Here is a 23,166-nt window from a genome sequence, read left to right on the forward strand (position 1 = left end):
GATATTTCATCAGTCTGGTATGAGGAATTCATACATGAACTAATTATCACAGCATAAATTCTGGATGGGATTTTATAATCTATAGACTCGATATCTCCTTTCATTTTCCCATCTACATTTTAGCAAGGGCTGCTAGTAGATGGCTTTCAATAGGGTTTTAGAAGATGCATTTCCAGCTTTGACACTGATAGAAACAGGCTTAGACTCTAAAAGAGAATGGAGAAATTATTACAGCCACAGAGTATGACTTCTCTATTTTTTTTATTTCATTTTTCCCCTGCCCTCTGGTGAGATAGGTTTCCATAGTTAGTTGTCCTTAAAGTAAATGAAAGTGGAGCATATGAAAGGTGTGTAAGATAGATGGGGTGATTTGCTCTCAATGCCTGTAAAGAAAGCTTTCGATAACTGAAGTGGCCAGATTCTTAATTTCTAGATGGTTAGTAAAGTTGATGAATCCCATTTGGTGGGCCTGAAGGGCTTTGGTATAGTTCTTCTTTGTGTGTATGTGTCCATATCTATCCTCCCACTCTACTCCAAACAAATCCAACATTAAGTGGAATAAACTTTACCCTTACAAGGTACAGGTAGGGAAAAATAAAGTGTGCCTTCTGTTTTCTAGAACTGAATTAGCTATAAAATCTCTATCATGTTGGATTCCAAGGCAGACTCCTCTAACACTTTATGCACAGCAGAAATACACACTGCTGCTGCTGCTGGGAGATTTATTCACATCACAACCAAAGTACTTCACGTGTCCAAGAAGAGTAAGTCCTTTGGCTTTTACCTCTTGTGATGTTCTCAATGCCTTAGCTTTTCCATCCATGGACTGGAGTATATTAGGGATTAATATGGCTCAGCAACTCAAAACACACAGATTGTCAGTCTCAGTAATCAGCCTGAAGAATTTTGAGGACAGTTGTTATTTACAGAAAGTGATGAGACCCAGCAGAACACTTAACTCTAAATAAACAGTGTGGAAACTTCACTACCCAGAAAGTCGTAAGTGGCAAAGAGGCAACTCAGATGTTCCTGAGCATGGCTTGATTGCATTCATGCTGAGAGACAGCAAAAGCATTTAAACTCGTGTTTAGCTCTGCTTTGTTAGTTCATTAAGAACGTGTTACAAAAACCAGACTCAGCACTGATTACCAGCTCCATCGTGCAGCAGTGTGACATGTTATGACATGCAGCTCAGTAATAAAGACCTTCTGGCATCTGGGCAGCAGCAGGTCCCACTCCAAAGGCTATGCAGAGCCCAAAGGGAGCTGGCAGGGCCTTTCTGCACCTCAGAGGAATGGGTAACGGCAGAGTGAATTCTGCTCTTTCCTCCTGTTTTTCACCAGACTATCCAAACTTGCAACATGAAGGGAGACATTTCACTTGCACAGCAAGTAAGCTTGTGGCAAAGTGCAATGAACAAGACAGGCAGTATAAATCTTGCTTTAACTAGAACACTGCTGTGTGGATCCTAAATTAACCCTGAGTCCAAGCTGCAGCCTGGCCTAAGAAGGGATCATGTAGAGAAAAATCCCATTAAAACAGCGAGGAGACTTCAGCCAAACCCCATCTACTTAGAAACATGCAGTAACTTACCTCCCTCCCTCCCTGCCACTATGAATTTGAACAAAGAGGGTGGGTTGGGGGTCCTGAGAAGCGCAGCATGGAGGACAGCATTTTAGCACTTTACCTTACTTAAATCTGCATTTGGTTTCTGCTCACCCTCCTGCTAGAAAAACACCCTCCAAAACGTTGCAGCTATTTACACAAGGACTCACAAATGGTCTCGAAATGTAGCAAGGTGGCACAACAGAGAGGGTTCCGGCACTCATGCTAATACCACTAACCAGAGCTTAGAGATATGAAGGGGGTGGTAAGAGCTTCTCCCATTAGGCACTTTGGGGTTAGACGTTGCAGGTTACTGAATTACTTCCAGCAAGTTTTTTTTGTATTCCAATATAACTAGGGAAATGTTGGGCTAAAAGAAAACCTAAGCATTTGCCACAGTCTCCCACAGCATCCTTGTAGATAAGTTGATCAAGTATGGGTTTGATGATCAGGCTGTGAGGTGGATCAAGAACTGGTTGAAAGGAAGAAGTCAGAGAGTTGTAGTCAATGGGGCAGAATCTAGTTGGAGGCCTGTGACTAGTGGAGTCCCTCAGGGGTCGGTACTGGGACCGGTGTTGTTCAACATCTTCATCAGCGACCTGGATGAGGGTACAGAATGTACCCTCAGCAAGTTTGCTGATGACACTAAGCTGGGAGGAGTGGCTGACACACCAGAAGGCTGTGCTGCCATTCAGAGAGACCTAGACAGGCTGGGGACTTGGGCAGGGAAAAACCTGATGAAGTTCAACAAGGGCAAGTGTAGAGTTTTGCATTTGGGGAAGAAAAACGCCATGTACCAGTACAGGTTGGGGGCTGACCTGCTGGAGAGCAGTGTAGGAGAAAGGGACCTGGGGGTCCTGGTAGACAGGAGGATGACCATGAGCCAGCAATGTGCCCTTGTGGCTAAGAAGGCCAATGGCATCCTGGGATGTATTAGAAAGGGTGTGGTTAGTAGGTCAAGAGAGGTTCTCCTCCCCCTCTATTGTGCATTGGTGAGGCCGCATCTGGAGTATTGTGTCCAGTTCTGGGCCCCTCAGTTCAAGAAGGACAGGGAACTGCTTGAAAGAGTCCAGCGCAGAGCCACAAAGATGATTAAGGGAGTGGAACATCTCCCTTATGAGCAAAGGCTGAGGGAGCTGGGTCTCTTTAGTTTGGAGAAAAGGAGACTGAGGGGTGACCTCATCAATGTTTACAAACACATAAAGGGTGAGTGTCAAGAAGATGGAGTTAAGCTTTTTTCAGTGATGACCAGTGATAGGACAAGGAGTAATGGATACAAATTGGAGCATAGGAGGTTTAAGGTGAATATCAGAAATTTTTTTTTTACTGTTAGAGTGACAGAGCACTGGAACAGGCTGCCCAGAGAGGTTGTGGAGTCTTCTTCACTGGAGACATTCAAAACCCACCTGGACGCCTTCCTGTGTGATGTACTCTAGGTGACCCTGCTCTGGCAGGGGGGTTGGACTAGATGATCTTTCGAGGTCCCTTCCAACCCCTAGGATTCTATGATTCTAACAAAGTTTGGAAATAAAATATTGTGTTCCCAAGACAAACCCCTGCTGATTTTTGACCTCAGTTGTTATCTTGAAGGTAACCCTCTTCTGAGCTTCGTTAGGAATCTAATTAATTAGTAAATTCCCTGCTAATATGTTATTTATGTCTGTTCCATGATTAATTTAGTTCCAGTGAATTTCCTTTACTGACTGCAGAGTAGAAAAACATTTCCTATGCTATTATCTCCACTTATGACCCACCAGCACGGACTAAACAAGGGCATATGCCTCAGTGCCTTGTTTTCTAAACCATTACAGAGCAGAGGCAAATTCTAGAAAAGCAAGGTGTGAAAAAGCAACAAAATTCTCCAGGCATATTTGTGCCACTGCTACAGAGGAGATGGAGGTAGGCTGGACACCCAGAGGGTGTAAAGGCCATGAAGAAGTTGAAAACTCTGCCTGATTACATCAGGCACTGATCTAGCTGAGAAGACAATCTAGTAAGGCTGCAAACTGCACAGGAATGTCACTCAGTGAGCAAAGGATCAGAAAAGCCCAGGCCCAAACCTAAACCCATAAATCTCTGTTGAGGGAAACACAGCATGATCTGCCTTTCACTAATCCTGAAGCTCTAAGGTTCACAGACACACTTCCAGTATTTTTTTTCCTGCTGTGGAAGGGAATATCTTGTTTGGAGGACAGACTTCTCTGTCTCCCTCCACCTTCAACATTCTTGTTAAAAGAAAGGAAATTTGGCCTGTTCCCCTTCTACCTGTTCAGGTAATAATTACCTTTTCAGCATTTAAAATAATCTAAGAATGAAGTCTCCACCATAAAAAAATCCCACAATACATTATCTGCTGTTCAAATGAAAGAAAAAAATAAATAAATTGAAAGGATGGAAAAGTTACCTTCTTGAGATCACAGACCTACCCTCATAGCTCTTATACACACTTCAGGGAAACATTTATCAAATAAACAAACAAACAAAAAAAACCCACAAAGGAAAAGAATAAAGGAGGCAAAACCAAAAATTAAAACAAAATGTATTGAGGCATTTATGTAACATCCAGGGTAGAACAGTGCTGCCATCACAAACATCTCCTCTGATGCCACAATATGTCAAAGACATTTTTAATGATGGATCAAGGGCATTGCAGTTTGTAAGATGTCATGTTTAAGCTGTGTTAACTCTTCACACGCAAATCCAGCATCTAACAAGGGATGCAGTAAAGGCAGGAAAACACAAGGGAGAGGGAGATCTCTATGCAAACATATGTGCTGCTTTCATGGCTGTTCCTGTCATACCTTCAGGGAAGAGACCTTTAGTAATCCCACCCATTATCCTTTCTGAGATAAATTCCAGCCCCTATGCCAGAGTATTTAGTTTCTGACAAATTTAAGGAATTAGTAGATGTTGCATTACAGAAGAGCCTTACAGGCTTCTGACACTGGTGAGGATAAAGTTTTGATGGACCATAGCCACCAGAGGGATATGAGCTGTCAAAGAGAACAAAGATCAGAAGTTATGCAAGGACACCGAGTACACTGCTCCAGACTTTGCTATATCACCAGGTGCTGGCTCATGCATGACTAGATATTCCAAACAGGCTAGTATACAGCCAGCAGCAGCAGCACTGTGGGCTTAGCCTTCAGGCCTTGCTCTTCAGGGACTTCCTCTGCTCAGAGATGAGTCTTTGATCCTCAATAGTACATCTGCACAATAAGAGTTCGGGTATGATTTGAAAAAGCGAGAGAGAAAAGTGAACAAAAGCAGTTCTTTTGCTCATCTTGCATCTCATGTCTCCAATCTGTTCCTCCTTGAAAGGAGCAAAGACACCTCAGAGATACTGTCAAAGTGCCTAGACCAAGTTTTAGCCTAATCCATTATTTATATTTCTACCCAACCTTTTTTTTTTTTTTTTTTTCCAATCCTGAGCTCCTGTAACTAAGGCATCAGGTTCTTTGTGTTATTGAGAATCACCTCTGTGAGCTGCAGAGGGCTGAAGTCTTGGCCTGCCCTTACCCTTCCATATCCACTCTTACAGGGACCTTCTGTCTTATGCTCCCTGTTTTGTAGCACACACAAACTGCCAGCATCACATCCTCGTGCATCTGTCTCTTCTACTTGGTCCTTTCTGGACTATTTAGGCAAGAATGAGCACTGAAATCTTAAAGCTATAAAAAAATTACATTGTTTCTTATGCACATGCACTTTCATGTGAAATATGAGACTCTGGTTTCCTTCACCAACCCCACTGAGGCTAGCAATCTTCCAAGATAATTGCTGAAAGATAAAATGGTTTCTTCAATAGAGTTTATCAAACCAGGTGAGGATAGAACTGATTAATCTGAAAGCCTACCATTCTTCCTGAAAATACTAAACCTCAACAGCAAGGCACAGGGACAGCTCTGAAAACATTACAAAACTTTTACTTCAACAAATCCTATCAAATCCCAGCAAAACTATCTTGAATGCTTGTCTTCCTATATCTTAAAAGATACCACATAAATAAGGAGGTTTCCAAAGCAGATTGCAAAAGTACTTAGAGGTGTACAATGACTAAAAAAACCAGAACATCTTTCATGACCAGATGCATGAGAATGGAGGTGATAGTTGTTTACAAAATAAATGGCAATTTGGGCACTCCTAATTATTTCCTCTTACAGTAGAGGACAAAGGTGCATTTGCAAAGGTGAAAGACCAGCTGATGAAAGGAAATACTTTCTATTTCTGCACAGCACAGAGATAATCTATAAAACTCATGAGGTAGCAGAGTGCAGCCAGGAGCAGGGTAAGATTCAAAAAGCAAAAAGCTCTTAGACAGAAAATGAGAGCACTCAAACATTTCATTAGATAGGATTATTGTTATTATAATTATTCAGAAAGCTACAAATTCTCATGTTTCCAGGTATAAATAAATCACTGTCTGAAGACAGGAAGGCATTCCCACAGAGGATAGGGATATTCTGTAATTATCCCCTATCACAATTTTTGCATACCTCTTTGAAATCTCCAATGCTGAGCCCTGTCAGAAAGGACACTTGAGTGTACTAATGTGCTACAGTGGATCCTCTTTTCTTATGATCCACTTATTCATAGACAAAAAAAAAAAAAAAGTTTTGTGCTAAAACAAAAAATAAGCATGAATACCAGGGAAAGTCTGACAAGATAAATCCAGATAGCAATACTTTACCCACATTCTTGGCTGCCCCCTGCAGCTCAATGGAAGATGAATCACTGCTTTATTATTTGAAATGGGTGTTTGCTATCTCTTTGAATTGCATTGTACTTTTATCTTTTAATGAGATGCTGGATGAGATGCCATAAAATGGCATCTCAAGAAACAATTCTGAAGTACAGAGTGTGATATAAAAACTTGTTGGCTAGACCAGGCAGAACAAACAGATTAGACAAAGAAATGGATACAGGACAGTTGCTTTCTATTCTTTTCCTTATTCTTAGTTTCTGATTATACTAGCCTGCAAGCAGAATCTTTTTTCTGGACTTTACCTCTTTCTATTGCTTATTCTGCCTTCCAAGTCCAAATCTTCTCATTCTATCCCATGTTGAAATAGGGATTTAAGGTAGCAAGTAACTGTTAACACTTAAAAGGAAGCCATAATAGTTTAAATGGTGAATAATGTATCATAAATAAAGCTTCTGATTATGTATTTTTAAATGGTTAGGGATATATTTGAAGGTTTAATCATAAAGCACGCTACTGTTACTTTAAAAAATGAAATTCAACATTCCAGAAATTAACTTTTTCTCCATTAAAAAAGCACAAGTTTTTATCAGGAACAAATGGGAATAAGAATGGGAGATAGTGCAGGAAGGAACATAGAGAGAACATCCTCAAAGAGGTGCAAAGGAAATGTTTTTCTTCTCTTCTTACACTAAGTCAGCCTCCTCTGCCAGCAGCCCTGGCCTGTCGGCTTCTCTCAGCACTCATCGTCTGGACAGCAGCTGCCTGAACCCTCAGTATTTAGCCATGACATGAGGGCAGAAGAAAGCTGTAACCTTTCCTTGGGAAAGTTCTCAACAAACACGGGTGGGTTATGGTTTGTTTTGACCACCGTATCCCAATCCAATTCTTTCAGAGTTACAATCTTCCAGAGTTCTGCCAATACATCTTTGCATGCTTTCTCACTTCTCTACTAACGCTTCCACGGCAATGTGCACTCTGAGTCCTTCCAGCACATCACAGGTCCAGCTGCGCTATTCCAGGACAGAATCAGTGCCACACCTCTTGTGTTGCACTGTGACAGTTGTGAGAAAGTGTCAGTGCTCTTCTCTGGGCTTCTCCTAGAGTAGGTCACTTATCTGGGCTGCATTATTAACTCCTACAGTCCTGGCCAGGACCAAAAAGGGAAGGATCTTCATCTTGTACTTGAAAGTGAACTTTCCCCACGTCCATGGGAACTGGATCTGGGAATTTAAGCTTATGTACATTTCTGTTCAGCAGACAAAAAAAAAAAGGCTAAGTATGTGGATCTTCCCCCTTCCTTCTAGTCTCAGCTCCAGCCTATTTCTTAAAAGTTCTTTTTGCCAACATCACATTTAACTTATACATCCTAATAAATCCATACAGTTTCTGAGAGAACACAGTGAATTGACAGGGGCCACAGAGCCTGGCTTTCACATTTGTATCTCTGTGCATAAACACTCATCCACACTGGTACATGTGTGTACTGGGCCCTGAGACACCAGCCTGCACATATTTATCTCATGTCTCGCACAATAGCTCTGCCATGTCTCTCTTTATAATATCCAGCACGGCAGCAAGAGGCAGGGTCTGTGTGTGAGTCACAGCCACAATAGACAGAGCAGCCAGAGCCTCTGACAGAATATACAATACAGCTGAGATGTCAGTGGAGGTGGCTTTGGAGTATTTTAAAATGCTGTTCAAGTGCCAACTTTCACCTCCAAATATGACACTTTGCTCACCCACCCACTTTCCTTCCAGGCTATGCGCTCCTTTTACTGCAACTTGACAGCTTTAATTATGAATTTCTCTGCCTTCTCTATCCCTTCTACCATTTAGTCTCTCATTTGTCTTGCTAAGTTTTTTGATGTGCTCCTAGATAGCAGTTGTGTGCTGTCACCACAGTACAAGAGGCTTGGCCAGGTTCTCACTTACAGGCTGGGCACAAAACCAAAAGTACTGTCAATAAGATATTTGCTTTGAAAGCAGAAATCTCTGCTCTTATGTTCCCTTTGCAGAGAAAGGATGCGGTGATGGGGATGCAATGTGCCTAGGAGCATCGTTATATCAAAATCATTTGGCTCTCCTCAGCTGTTATTGCCTGAATAACTTACACAGCTACAAACTTCCAACCTGGTGAAAAACTGGATCCCACTGGTGGTTTTACAGGGGATTCAGATCCTTCTTTCCCTATATTTAATCCATGACAGGAAGTCTACTTTAGACAGTGGCAATGTATGCACTACTGTCACCACCACTGCAGTGCAGGACTGTGAGGCTCTGATGCTACTGATGGGTTGGGAGCCTCACAGATTCCTGGCAGTCATTTCCATTTGCTTCTAAATTCTGTGATGCTTGGACACCTGAGCCCCTATGTTGGGTCCAAGAGGTGAGAAATCCACATGGTAAAGTGTTTGATACAGATAAACCTGATCAAAAAGTCTCATATTTCTGTGATCTGCACTCCATGATTAACTCTCTTACATACAGGAAGGACAGCAAAGCCTGTTTTGATCCTCAACCAGTCTAATTTTCACATACATGAGAGTGCTCCTGAAGAGGCTCTGTTGGGAGCTGTGGACAGACTAATTAGACATCACCTCAAGTAACACTCTCAATAAAGAGAACAACTCACTGGAGGCAAAATACTCTACTTGTACAAAAATGTGCTTTCTTCTGAGGTGTTGGAAGGGCATTTCAACTACCATCCTACTCACTCATTTCATTGCTTCTCCTGCCTGAAAGAGGGTACTGTAGCATGTACAGGTATAAAAGATTCATCTGTTCTCTGGTTTTCACAAGTCTCGGGTTCTTCTGGGACTCCAGGAACAACACTTGGGAAAGCTCCACAAGGAAACACTAAATCACAAAGATCCTTGAAACAGCCTTAACACTTACCTATGTCTCCCACCAGCCCAAAAGCACAAGGATTCCCACCATAATACTGTCTTGTTCACCCATATCCTCTTCATACTGTCAAACAGCTGAAAGCTAAGCACAGAGACAATCAGTAGAGTTGCACTGACAAACTTGTCTCTTCCCACTGTTGTGCCAGAGCCCCAAATCTAATGCGACTGGTGTCTCAACAGCTGCTGCAGTATACACATAGTCTACCTAAGGCCATGAATAATTCTCTGAACCTGCCTCTTCAGCACTAGACTTGTGACATGTTCAGTCTGAAATCCCACATCTGCTTGCACTACAGATGATCAATAGTCTAAACAGACTGATTGTCGCATCGTCTTTTGTATGCTCTTAGAAAAAAAACAAATATAGATCTATTCAGTGTTGGCACCATCCTGGTCTATATAAAGGCCACCTCAGAGGAAAGTGTACATCCCTCATAATGTATTCCTTTGGGGGAAACCTCACAAATGGGAATAGCTTCTGAACCCCTGATAACAATCAGCTTTATTTTTTCATATCTGAGCATGTGAAGAGCTCCAGTGGCTTTCATGTTTCAGGTTAGATCTTAAGAGAAAAGGAATGCACCACAGAAATAAAGATGCTGCTAATCAATACAAAGATGTTTAATAGGAGACAGGGCTATAGCAATATGCCTCACAGAAAGGGCAATGCAGACCCCATTTGTTCTGCTAGATATATACAAGCTCATTATCTGTAGTCCAGCCAGATCTGTACGTGTATGGTAATTTGAATAACCTCAGACAGAAATGACAGCAATCAGTGCTTCTGTGCATGTTTGAAGTTCCTTTTATGATCTCTTTCTCTTCCATTTGTTCTTTTAGTCTCCTTCCTTTCTGCTGCTATTAAAATGGCTATTATTAGCTATTAAATTATAAATTAATTACCTCTGAAATAAGCATGAATAATTGTAACCAGCCTGGCATAGCTGGGGCTGGTATTTGATAACAATCAACAGAAGCTGTGCAGCTCCCAGGATATTTCATAATCATCATAATAAAAATCAATAAGAGGAAAATAGGGACAGCTCCAGAAAGTGTTAATGAAAAGTTGCTGAATTACTGTGGCTCACCTGTGAAGAGCTACATGAAAGCCTTCTGAATACCAAATATATTCATCATAGGCTGCATTGCTTGGCTTAACCTCCAAACAATTCTCTGTGCTTGTATTCTGGCAATAACAAAGGAGACACACTGAAGAGTGGAGGATAAGAAGGATAAAGGGTGGATGAAAGAATGTCGACATTCTCATTTAGAAAGCATGGTTATCAAGGCATATAATGACAATAAAATCTAAACCCTGTAATTGATCCAAACTCAAATTCTGAGTTTTTTTTTTCCCTCTCAATAGCAAAGGCAGTAATTCTTTAGGTCAGAACCTGAAAGGGGAGGCAAGAAGCTACCACTTTTTTTGCCACATCAGTGTCAAAGATCACTGGATACTGTTAAAAGACAATCGGGAGTTATGGCATTTCCTGGATTGATCCTAAATGGTTACAGGAACATAAGACTGCTTCAAAGCTCAGCTTCAGCTACTCCCATACCTGTCACCTTGTATTAATGTTAGACTGTGCTCTCAAAAGTGTTATAGAAAATACATTAGAAACTCCTTTTGTCCCATGTTCTGCACCACTAAAGTGACATGGTAGTTTGTCTTACTTAGGTAAGACACACCACTTTTCTTTCCAGCATCCAAATACAGAAATACCACATCCAGAGATGCTCGCAACAGTAGAAATTTCAAATTCCTTTACCAGCAATGAATCTGTGACTAAGCTAAGTAACAGAGTCAATAAACAAGCACCTCTTCTGAAAGCTGCCACAAAGTATTTAATGTCTACAGATAACCAAGGTTAAAAATGCACCAAATCTTCACTTAAATAAAAATGAAGCTTCAATCAAATGGAAATCTGAATCAAAATGGTCAAACAATTCCTGCTGATTTCTCACCTGGGGATTAGATTCACTAAATTACGAAAAAGCACTTTTATCTCCATCCATGTGTCAGAGGACTCCCCAGAGTCTGCCTCAGGGGACTAGATGGCACAACTGCTAGTACAACCCAACTGTGAGGTGATGGAGTATTTTGCAGGGTGGAACATTGTTTTGTGCTCAAACCCTTCAATTTTGTTCCTGCTTGTATAATCAAAACAAATACAACGTCAAGGAACGACACCCACATTCACCTGTAAATGCAGGAAGGTCAAACTACCACAGCAAGGAAGGCATTTCCCATCACTGCTCACAAGTATAATGCTACATTTCTACCATTCAAAGATGCACTAAAGATGTCCCAAATGAAGCAATCGTACTTTGCTCCATCTGCATTATTTTGTTGCTTGAACTTCCCTCTTTCTTGTCTGCTCCATCTCCTCAGTTGGATCTGAATCACATTTTGGCCACACAGCTTAAAAGGCTGAGTGGAATTGCTTGCACAGTCATAATCAGGGGAAGGCGCATTACCATAGAATCATAGAACTATTCAGGTTGGAAAAGCCCCTTGGAATCACCAAGTCCAATCATCATCCCTGCTCTACAAAGTTCTCCCCTAAACCATCTCCACCACCACCACATCCAAACAACCCTTAAACACATCCAGGGATGGTGATTCAGCCACCTCCCTGGGCAGCCTATTCCAGTGTCTGACCCCTCTTTTTGTGAATTTTTTTTTTCCTAATGTCCAGTCTAAACCTGTCCTGTTGCAGCTTGAAGCCATTCCCTCTTGTTCTGACACTAATTGCCTGTGAGAAGAGACCAGCACCAACCTCCCTACAATAATCTTTCAGGTAGTTATAGAGACTGATGAAGCCTCCCCTCAGCCTCCTCTTTCTCAAACTAAACATTCCCAGCTCCTTCAAGCATTCTTCATAAGATTTTTTCTCTAGGCCCTTCACCAGCTTCGTTGCCCTCCTCTGTACTCGCTGCAGCACCTCAATACCTCTCTTGAATTGAGGTGCCCAAAACTGGATGCAATACTCCAGATGTGGCCTCACCAGTGCTGAGTACAGGGGGACAATCACCCTTCTCCTTCTGCTGGTCTCACTATTTCTAATACAACCCAGGATGCCATTGGCTTTCTTGGCCACCTGGGCACACTGCTGGCTCATATTCAGCTGCTTGTCAATTAGAACCCCCAGGTCCTTTTGTGCCAGACACTTTCCAGCCACACTTCCCTAAGCCTGTAGCGTTGCCTGGGGTTGTTGTGGCCCAAGAGCAGGACCCAGCACTTGGCCTTGTTGAAGCCCAGACCATTAACATTAGCCCAACGATCTAGTTTATCCAAGTTTCTCTGTAGTGTCTCCCTATCCTCACGCAGATCAACACTCTCACCTAGCTTGGTGTCATCTGCAAACCTACTGATAATACACTCTCTGTCCTTATCAAGATCATCAACAAAGATGTTAAACAGAAATGGTCCCAACACTGAGCCCTGAGGAACACCACTTGTGACTGGCTGCCAGCTGGATTTGACTCCATCGACCACCACTCTTTTTTCATTATAGCGAAAAGATGGGAAATCCAATAGTTCAATATTATCCAGGATCATGATGGTGCATCAATGCAGTGTAGAAGAGTAAGCACAGTTCAAAATGATCTGCAAATCCTTCTTATCAATTCTTGAATTTGCCATCCATATGCTGAGCAATCTAATTCCGCTCAATATATGGAAGATGAAAAGATTACATCTGGACAAAAGACCAGAGCAATGATCAAGTCTTCTGCTTTTGATTAATAGCACAGATCATAACATTTATCATCTGGGGAGGAGAGAGATTTAGCTCTGCTCAAGAAAAGTAAGAAATTATGAAGAAATACAGGAGATGAAGAATATCCGAGTCAGCAGAAAAGACAGAACAACTTCACAAAAGCCTGGCTCAACATATAAAACATGTCTCATGAAGAAATGGCTCCCGTTGCTGCAGTTTATGAAAAACATTTCCTAGTACAACCTGCAGAACAGAGAAGGAGAACATGAAGGGATGTGCTATCAGTTCCAACTATGAGGAATAAGGGGAGGACACCTATAGTGGGGGTTGCACTTGCTTTCTCTCTCCTTCAAACCTTTTGTAAGTGAACAGTTGCTTCCCATCCACTTTTGTGGTCATGCCAAATGTGAAGTTACCTGGACAGTGTTGACTTAAAACCTAATTACTTTTATATAAAATATCATGATGTCCAAACTACAAGCTGGCATTTCATTTTCCCAGCAGAGAGCTCCTGAATGCCAGAACTAACTGCACAGCACAGTGGGAGGCTGGAAACACAAAATTAGGGATTCTTCCTGGGACATGGCAATAGCATGCTTCTGAGGCCATGTTTGGGAAGGGGCAGAATAAAGTGCCTAAATGAGCACCTGACACATTGCTTTCTATTCTCAGGTGCAGTTGCTTTGTTACACTGCCTCTGCTGGGAACTTATCCCAACAGTTACCCCAACTTGTGCTTGCAAATGACTCTATTTACAGTTTACACTTTGGAGGAAAGATTGACTGTAGGCTGAGGACGGGAAGAAATTCCTGCCTGTGTACCAAGCTGTATTTAGTTAGGTCTGCTAAAGGTTTCTTCCACCTTTCTGTGATCCATTTGAGACAGTACAATGAACAAAATGGACCTGATCTGATCTGAGAAATCTCCCACTCACTCAGGATGCCTTCATTAGATGAGTCACTTCCCTGACAGCCATTACCTTGTTTCAATTTGCTAACCACTGATTCTGACAGAGCTATCTAAAGTGCACAGCAAATAGTTTATTCCAGGGGAGCAGGCAGAGTCCTGGCTGCTCCTTCATCCCTTTCACAGCAGTGGTGAAAGAGTAAGGCTGAAAAATACCCAGGGCAAAGACAGTGTGAAGAGGAAAACTAAAAGACATATAGTTATAAACCTTGACAGGTAACAATGTTTGCTGTTGGAGGAAGATGCTGAGATGCCAAGTCAATGTCACGTACATCAGACACCAGGGCAGAGAGAGATGAATGCAGGACATGAACTGCAGGGATTTCACAACAGAAGAGACCTCTGGCTCCACAGCTTTTGAACTGTGTACTTTTGCAATGAGACATTTCATCTGGGAGCCAGCTATATTCAGTGCTGGATTAACTTTTTGTTCCATGGCTTGACCTGTCACCCGGAGTACTACAGAGATGGGCACTCAGAAACACATAGTTAGGAAATACATTAAATTGTGATAGACATATTTAACTTCAGCACTGTGCAATCCATCACACTGCTCACAGCTTAATTTCAGCTTGTTTTCCACAAAACAAAACCTTAAAAAAACCTTAAAAAAACCCACAACTTGTGTTTTCATCTAGGCTGAACAAAATTGACTGCTTTTGATGTTGGTGAATACTACTCTGATAAGAATCATGTACATTTGTAACTTCTTCTAGACATGGCAGCAGGACAGTCTTTGGGACACATTTTCCTTTGCCAGAAAACATTAGCTTCAGAGTCATCACTTCCCACTCAAATTCCTATTGTGCATATAATTTCCCAGGACCAGGACAGTCCAGACATCTGAAATGAGGTTAGACTCAAATTTTACAGAGTAAGATTAGACTGTGTGGAACCCCCCTCAGCTTCCTCCAGAGAAATGTGGGGTTTTTTTAATTCTGTGAGTTGAGTGAGAGGTACAGAAATAGCTGACCTCCTGCCCACAACAGTGTGCTCTCTGTATTCTGCACTCTTCCATTGGCTCCAGTAGGGCTCCTTTGCCCACTAAAATATAATAAAGCAATTCTGTTGGCTACACTCGCAGAACTTTAGGAGCAAAGTATTAATTTTCTGAATCAATATACTGCACAATCATTTTCCATGAATTATTTATTTTTAAAAAAGAATATGCCAGCAAAGCTTTTGTTACCTGTTTCTCCCTTCCCCCAACTTTCTGCAATAAGCTTCTGCAATATGACATACCTAGGTGGGATTAAGCAAGTCAGCTGTTTACCTGGTCTGCAAATGGTAACAAATTGCACCTAAGCTACCAAAATTCCACAAACCTACAATTATACTTTTAGCAATGACATTACATCCCTGGATGACATGGAGGTACTCCTTAACGGCAGACAAACTTGAAAGACAGAGGGCTTTGCTTTCAGCTACCATGGACTCATGTGGAACAATATGGGAGTTTTACAAAGTAGGGAACTTCTTTAAAAATATTTGTAATTAGAGAGAGCTTCTTACTATTATTTGGGTAGTGATCAACTACCATACAACATTGGAAAAATTGAATTAAACCCCACTAATATAAAATCAACTAAGAAAACAGTAACATAAGCCTATAAAGATCAGGGAAAATACTCACTGAGCTAGTGTGACCAGATAGATTTTTTTTTTTCAGTGTCCAAGGCTAGGCAGGTTTCAATGTTTGTCTTCCCATAAGAGAAGTTATTTTCAAGCTAAGGCTCTTCTAGCTCTAGTTCTAAAGTGAGAGTTTGATTTATATCTCAAATCCATCCACCTAGCCAGGCTTCAATAGTTCTCTCTAAAGATATAGCAATGATTTGTGGGATGGCTGTCCACAACATGGATGGTGTTTAGCATATGCGTTAATTGCTTCATTTATACGTTCACATGTACAAGCTCAGCTAATCCAAAGGAATGTCTCTACGTTCTAGCTCTCTTTTTTCATTGTCCCTCATAAACATTAAAAACAGAGAACAAGCTTGTAAGAATGGTTTTCAGCATGAGGAACAGGTGGTGGTAATGTTGGTTAAGTATTCCTACAGGGGGAAGACTGGAAGCCTACTATAAATAATGGTGGCATTTCTGCAACTGAAAAGCTTGCTTTTCATTGATGAAGCTTAGCGGGCTCTTTGATGACAATCCCATTGGGGAGCTTCAAATCATATCACATTACTAAGTTTTCTTTCTCCTTTTCTCTTGGAAAAACATTATTACAAGCATATGTGCTTGCACGTAGCACAACAAGTGACAGTGGTCTAGAAATAATATATATATTTCTGCTTCCTCCCAAATTGAAGCTGAAGAATCCCATACTCTGACACCTACCCAGACCAGATTCCCCACGTATTTATAATGGGACAACCTTCCTTAAATACATCACACTGAATGGAGGAAGTAAAGAAATTAATTTTGCAATTTGGAAAAATACCTCTTTAATAATCAGCAGGGTCATTACTTCATTCTGTGCACCAAAACGTCACAAGCCTATGCTCTACATGTCTGCAGGACTCAACTCACAGTGAGGAAAAGAACACCTGGAAGAATCCCTATATAAACAGCCCCACAGTTTCTAAATCATGCCATCAAAGTTCTTCCCTTATCTGCAATATTTTGTTCCCTGCCCTGAAGCTCTTAGAAAATGTCTTCCTTGTAAGAGATCTTCTCCATGGACGATCTGAGGTGGACAGAACACCACCTGACACTCCAATAAGCAGACAAGTGTTTCCTGCTGATTCATTTTTTCTCGGGCAGCACAATTGCTGTGCTTCAATAAACAGTTTCGAGAGAAGATAGAAAATCACTGAAAAATAGAATCCAGGTTCTGTCATTTCACCATTTTTATCCACACAAACAGCTGCAGGGCAGGCAACCACTGTTTTATGTCTGATTACTCTCTATATACTCCAGTTCCCAAGATGCAAATCTCAGCCATAAGGAGAGTACATTTCTGCAGATTTAAACCCAAAATATATCCCCACCAACTTGATTACCACAGGAGAATCCTCTGAATACTATTACTGACCTTTGTGCCCGGTCTGTTATCTCCTCCTCCAGATCTAGCAGAAGTGCTGCCTGAGCCATCACCTTCTTGCTGCAGGGCAAGGATTTGAGGTGCAGAATAAGCAAACCAAGGCAAAACTTGCTTCCCATCTCCTCCAGCTCTTGAGTTCCCAGCTGCAGACCCTGATGGAGAGAAGCAGAAAGTCTCAATGCCGAGTGAATTTCAAAGGTGCATGGGAAGAGTCAAGCTTGTTTTGCAGGACAACTCTTAACATTCTTCCTTCAGTTCTGAATAAGGGTTTTTTTCATGTTTGCTACATATGGGAGTTTCCCCTACAGAATAATTTGTAAATTAACTGACAAAATCTGGTCTACAGAAGTTGTTCTAAAGTAGCCTCTATTTGACAAATGGGGAAACAGAGGCAAGCAGTTTAACTGTCTCAACCACCTTTGCAGGATAAGTTACTGTAACAATTGGACTCAGATTCCAGGAGGATCTGATTGTAAATCTACTTTTAGAAATTGTTAGGACTCATTTTTTTTCTTTCTCTCCATAGACGAGTCATCTACCTAAGCAATGGAAAAAAAAAACCAACTAGGTCCTATGGTTGTAAATACTGGACAGTGGCAAAGATGGAAATGGAAATAGGCAGGGGAGAGAGCGGGGAAGAGATCTTTAACAAGTTATGAATTGTTTTTTAAGAGAATCAATTGTAAAGTAATTGCAAAACAACAAACAACCCTAAGGAATTTCTCAGTCTATTAAAAGCTGGTGTCTCTCTAGCAGAGACAAGGAGAGACAGAGAAGCACAAACAAGGTTTGGATTACCAACATCATCTTCCAAGGGAGGACTCCTCCAAGCTGTGGGTCCTTGTTTGTAGGAACCCTGATTACGAATAATCTGTGTTTGCTTTTTCACTAATTAAAAAAATAAAGATCTAGCAAATAAGGAACACACCAAGAGCCTGCAAAGGAGTAAGTCAGTGTAATCAATGGCAGTTTTGTGCAAGCAGTGAGAGGGCTGGAGAAAAACAAAGCTCAGATACTCTAAAAAGAAACTCAGAAGCTGCAAACACCCTCATTTTGCCATTTAGTGACCACATCACAGGTACTCCTTATTGCTGTCACATCAGGGGTTGAATCACTTCTTGAAGAATTGCTGCACAGGCCAATTTCAGCCCTATGTACTTTTGCCACACAGAACATCTCCTCAGCCAATCTTCTGACAAGAGCTCCAGCTCCATCTCCAAGACTGTTTCCTTAGCAACTCTCAGGAGTCCACATTCACAGTCCTGGCACTGGCCTTATATGTGGTGTGAGCCCCATGTCAGTGTGGCCTGTACTCAGCTCTCTATTTGATGTTTGTTAGTGGGTATCTTGCAAAGCCTGTACATATTTCACTAATCCATGACAGGTGGCTAAGCTCTGATCTCATCTTGTGTGTGGGTTTTTTTCTGCGTAAAGTTGTTGCATTTGTGAAGTGCTTTGGGATCCTTGGGTCTGAGCAGCTGTAGGACTCAAAGAGAATATTTAGGAGCCAAAAACATGCAGGAGGATGGAAGAAAGAAGAGATTTCTTACATAAAGTTCTGCAGCTCTCTTGGCAAGTTTTTTTTTGTGTATTTTTGTTAGAGGACACAAACTACTTGGACAGGGTGAAATCACCACTTCATGTCTAGCTGATCCAGCACATGCAAATATCATCCGGCATCACAAATGTCCTATCTGCTAAAAAAAATACATTTTCTTATAGTAAAGATTGTGATTCTGCTTCCATTCTGAGACCCTGTGAGCAAAGCATGAATGTGTATTTATGATGATGAACATGAACAACATGAAATACTACACAGCTCAAACATATACTGAATGGTCAGACAACTAGATGAGCATGGGACCTGCCCAGAAAAATATATGAACAACCTGAGAAAAAAGACTCATTGCTAGGCAGGGTCTAGGGTCTCTGGAGAACTGACTTACCCTCCCAGAACAGTCCCTTAAGTATTTTTATCACTCTGTGCAAATCTCTGACATCATTTATCCTCTCTGTCCTATTCACCTCCACTGCAAGCTTTACCAAGCAAGATCCAGGTATAATGAACTGTAGTAATAATTAATACTAGTAAGAAAACAGAGGAAGAGGGTTATGGGAACCAAGGGTCATTAACAGAAAACAATGAGTGCTTAGCAGCTCTGCATAGATTCCTAAATGTTTTATTATTTTACTTGAAAAGATTTAAGATATTTTAGTGTGGCAGAGTTACAATCAGCAGACAGAAGCAGTGACATTTCTGAGCAAAAATGTGTCATTCCCACAGCAAAAGAGTTATTATCTCAGGGGCAAAAAATACGAGGAACATCTCACAGCTTTCCCTAGGGTGCATCTCAGGGTCTTGCTTCCAAGATCAAGGCAACATACTAAATAGTTATCAATCCAGAAGGTATGAATAGTGACTGTGCTAAAACTCAGCCTGTGGCTTTATGATACCCTGGAGCTTTATTCAGGATATGAAGCAGCCTTAAGAAACTATGAACAGAGAAATAATAATAATAAAACTACAATATACCTGAGAAGCCTCAGACAGTAATTGCTCATGCACTGAAGTTAGCTGCTGTACAATGGACCCATATTGCTTTGATACCAGACAGCTCAGGAGTAACAGCTGGAAACCTCAGCTATAGGATTACTTGTTAACATACTTTATTCACATCAAACACTGAGAGACTTATTTTTTAACTCAGACAATTCTCTCCCTCTCCTCAGTTCTCAGCAGAGGGTGGAGCTAAAGGTGCATAGCACGACTGCCATTAAACTGAAGCTGTTGACAGAACTGACATCTCAAAGTAATGGCACTGATGTCATCTGTCAGCAATGTCAGGAGCTGATGTAGTGGTTAATAATCAGTCCCTTTTGCATTGCTGAAAGGGAAGCCTGGTCTCCACGCATTTTCCTTGTAGCTGTGCAGCACACACAGTTGTAATAATTGTAAGATTGCACTTACAACTCAAGAGTTGTGAAAATATTCTACAGGAAATGCAAGAAAGAAGAAAAGAACAGTAGAAGTGGTGCACCCTGGTTTGGTTAATATGCTCATAGGAAGTAGATCTCCATTGCAGTAAAGCTGTGTTGCCTCTACATATAGTGACAGTATACAGTCCTTTTGCCACAGCTGCACAGGAGGAAGATGCTCTGCCTGACACACCTCCCCTGCAGTGTCCTACTGGTCTGGATTCTCAGTGAATTTCTCTTTCTCTCTAGAATAATGCTTTATGGCTCTATCCTCCTTTTGACACTGCTATACAAGCAGTGGAACATGGTTCAGTGTCTTCCAAGTCAGCACATGCTAAGTGGATTCTGAAGCAGGAAACAGGATCTCTGCACCAGAAAGCTGTAGATAAGCTCATCAGTCCTAATTTGTCCAGTCTCAGAAACATGCTAACAAAGCTATCCTACTCTGAGGGTGAGCTCACATCACATAGCTTCTGCTTTCTCTTATGTGAAGGTATCAGTGTGGAGCAGCAGCAGCTTGATGCACCACGCTCCACTGTGCAATACAAATACATCTATTGGCCCCGTGGGCCCTGTCATGCACAGTTTTGCAGGCATCATGTTAAGGGATAACAGGTTAAATGTCTCCTGGCTATTATAGAGAATAATGGAGCTGAACAACTTTTCCTAATCCCTTTTCACGTTTTCTTACTGCAACAGAAAGCATGGGAGGAAGTGACACCAAAAAAGTGTCCAAGCTTTGATGTATTTATTTTTCATGGGAAGAAACAAATTTCAGAGGTAGGAGACACTGCCAATCAGATGAATGAAACAGACACAGGCCATTAACTCTTAGTCTAGTTAGACCAATTAATTTCTTGCCTTCTCTGCCAAGACTGTTAGCATAACAGCACAGGCAGTAGGTTGCTCACCTGCACCTCTTAATTGACATTGTCACAGTAATAGGAAACTGAGGAGCAGGAAAAAAAGCTATTCATTGACTTATCATTTGGTCAGGACACTGTCAATACAAATTATCCTAAACAAAATTGATCAAATCATACTGAAAAAACAGTTCATTCATACTCAGCAGTAATGTATCAAATAAATATCCACAATCAAATGTTTCCAAGCTCTCTCAACTTGAAATGGAAAAACTTCATATTCATTACTCATATGCTTGAAACATTCCTGCAGCCAAAGGCAGCAACAGTTTCATAATGCAGATATTGTTGAAGAAGGTAGAAGGACTCTAGAAGTAAAAATAGAAACTTCTTCACAGGGGTAACTGGAGCTATAGTAAAATTAAAGTTAGAAGATGCTCTTAAACAGAAGTAGACAAAAGATTTCTGAGGCATCATTTGTTTCCTGTGCTCAGAGAAAGGGGATTTTTGGCATGCAGCACGGCCATTTCACTGGCCTCTCCCAGTTTTGTTGCTGTTCAGTCCTTGGGGCAACAGCTTTTCCCTCCAAACTCACTTCCAGTCAATACATATACATACACACTTTCAGAATATTCTCTGTATCTTAATAGCTTTACACATGCACAACGGTTATGCCATAAGGCTGGGTATAAATACATTGACAGTCTGGTTTCTCACTAGTTCCAGCAACGAGCGCTCCCTCAGGATACTAACAGAAACCATTTGGAGGCTCTAGAGGATAAAACAGGGAGCTGAATTAAACCTTTGGGGCCTGGTGTCTGCAGCCTTCATTTTAGCTTGGGCCAGCCCTGAAAGATCCTGTCCTTTCAACCCCAGGGAATGAAAATATGCAGAACCATGCTGGGGAACTGGCTATTTAGACAAGTAGGACAGTAGGGAATAAGCCTAATAAGACTGTGGACCATTCTAGGGAAGAGAAGCCTGCCTACACCATGCTTGGAAGTGACAGTCCAGAGGACAAGCTTCTGATAGTAGAGCTAACAAAAAAATGGGGCAGATTTGTTTTTGTTGGGTTATTTTTTGTTTTGCTTTTTGTTGTTGTTGTTGGTTAGGGGGTTTGTTTGTTTTTAATTAAAAAAGGCAAACCACAAAAACCAAACAAGTAATTCCTAAATGAAAACTTAAGCTTCCTAGTAGGTAGGAAAGGAAGAGAAGCAGAGAATGGTTCAAAGTCATGTAGGGATTCTGGGGCAGTGTGAGGAAAGAAAGCTACCTTACATCCATGAGAATCAAGTACTTTATTTAAGAAAGCACCTTTCTTCTCTGTGCTCCCAGTATTTGCAACAGGTTAACTGGTATCACCCCATCTGACAGTGCTTTGAAAATTCATCAGTAGTCTGTCCATGACACTCTCTCATATGCATGCTTTTTCCTACTATCTGAACATTGTGGAACCCGGAATAAGTCACAGACAGACTATAGCCTGAGGTATCTGAAAATTAAGTGTGAGGTGGGCCTCCAAGTATGTCTGAGAATCTGTGTCAAATGAATTAGCTCTTAAAAGCAGCCTGGGAATGCAAGAAGCTGAAATATTGCAAGTCCTAAATTAGCAGTTTAATCCCTGGATCACTTTTCCTCCCTCTCTACTTCCACTTGAAAGTTTTCTTGTATAAATAACTTCAGTGTACAGAAAAGGGACAAGACTCTTGGCCCACCCAAGCCTTATTTTCAATTGTGAATTTATCCAGCTTGGTCATATTTCACCATGGCAGTAACATAATTTTCTAATCCTGACTGGTGATCACTATATGCCTTGGAACAAAAGGATTTATGATACTTATAATTTTATTCTGGGTAATGTAAATGTAGATGCCATTCATAAAGTGTCTAACCTGTTTTAAAAAATCTTAATAAGGTATTTGTCTTCATAATGTTATCCACTACAGGGATCTCCAGGTTAATTATGTGTTACATAAAGAATCAATTGTTGCATCTTAATTCCATGAAATGGCCTCATATCCTTGTAATATATTACACACCACCTTGTTATTTATCTGTGTGGCTTTCAAGCATTTAAAGTAACAAAAGTGTGAACTGCCAAACTAGTTTGTATCTTAAAACTCACTGTGCTGTAAACTGAAATGGAGGAAACCTTACAGCCTTTCCCTCTCATCTCTATAAAATATATGTTGTTCTTCCCATCACTGAGGTGATGAAAATGTAGCATGTTTTCAAAATATTGAAAGTTGGACTAGATGAGCATTGTAGGCCCCTTCCAACTGAAGTAGTCTCTTAATAAAAGATATTATATAATAATAATATAATAATATAATAATATACTATAATACATCATACTATATATATATATAATACAACA

At 41.0% G+C, this 23,166-nt stretch overlaps 1 protein-coding gene across 1 annotated transcript in view; it reads right to left on the reverse strand.

Annotated features, from left to right (window-relative positions):
• AGBL1 (AGBL carboxypeptidase 1) overlaps positions 1 to 23,166 on the reverse strand; it is a 271,464-nt gene that overhangs the window by 68,863 nt on the left and 179,435 nt on the right. Inside the window, exon 22 of the mRNA XM_051628933.1 lies at positions 16,942 to 17,102. Coding sequence (XP_051484893.1) covers positions 16,942 to 17,102 — 161 coding nt within the window. The remainder of the gene's footprint in view (positions 1 to 16,941; positions 17,103 to 23,166) is intronic.

This window comes from Apus apus, chromosome 10 (assembly GCF_020740795.1).
Source record: "Apus apus isolate bApuApu2 chromosome 10, bApuApu2.pri.cur, whole genome shotgun sequence".
NCBI classification, from domain to species: Eukaryota; Metazoa; Chordata; class Aves; order Apodiformes; family Apodidae; genus Apus; species Apus apus.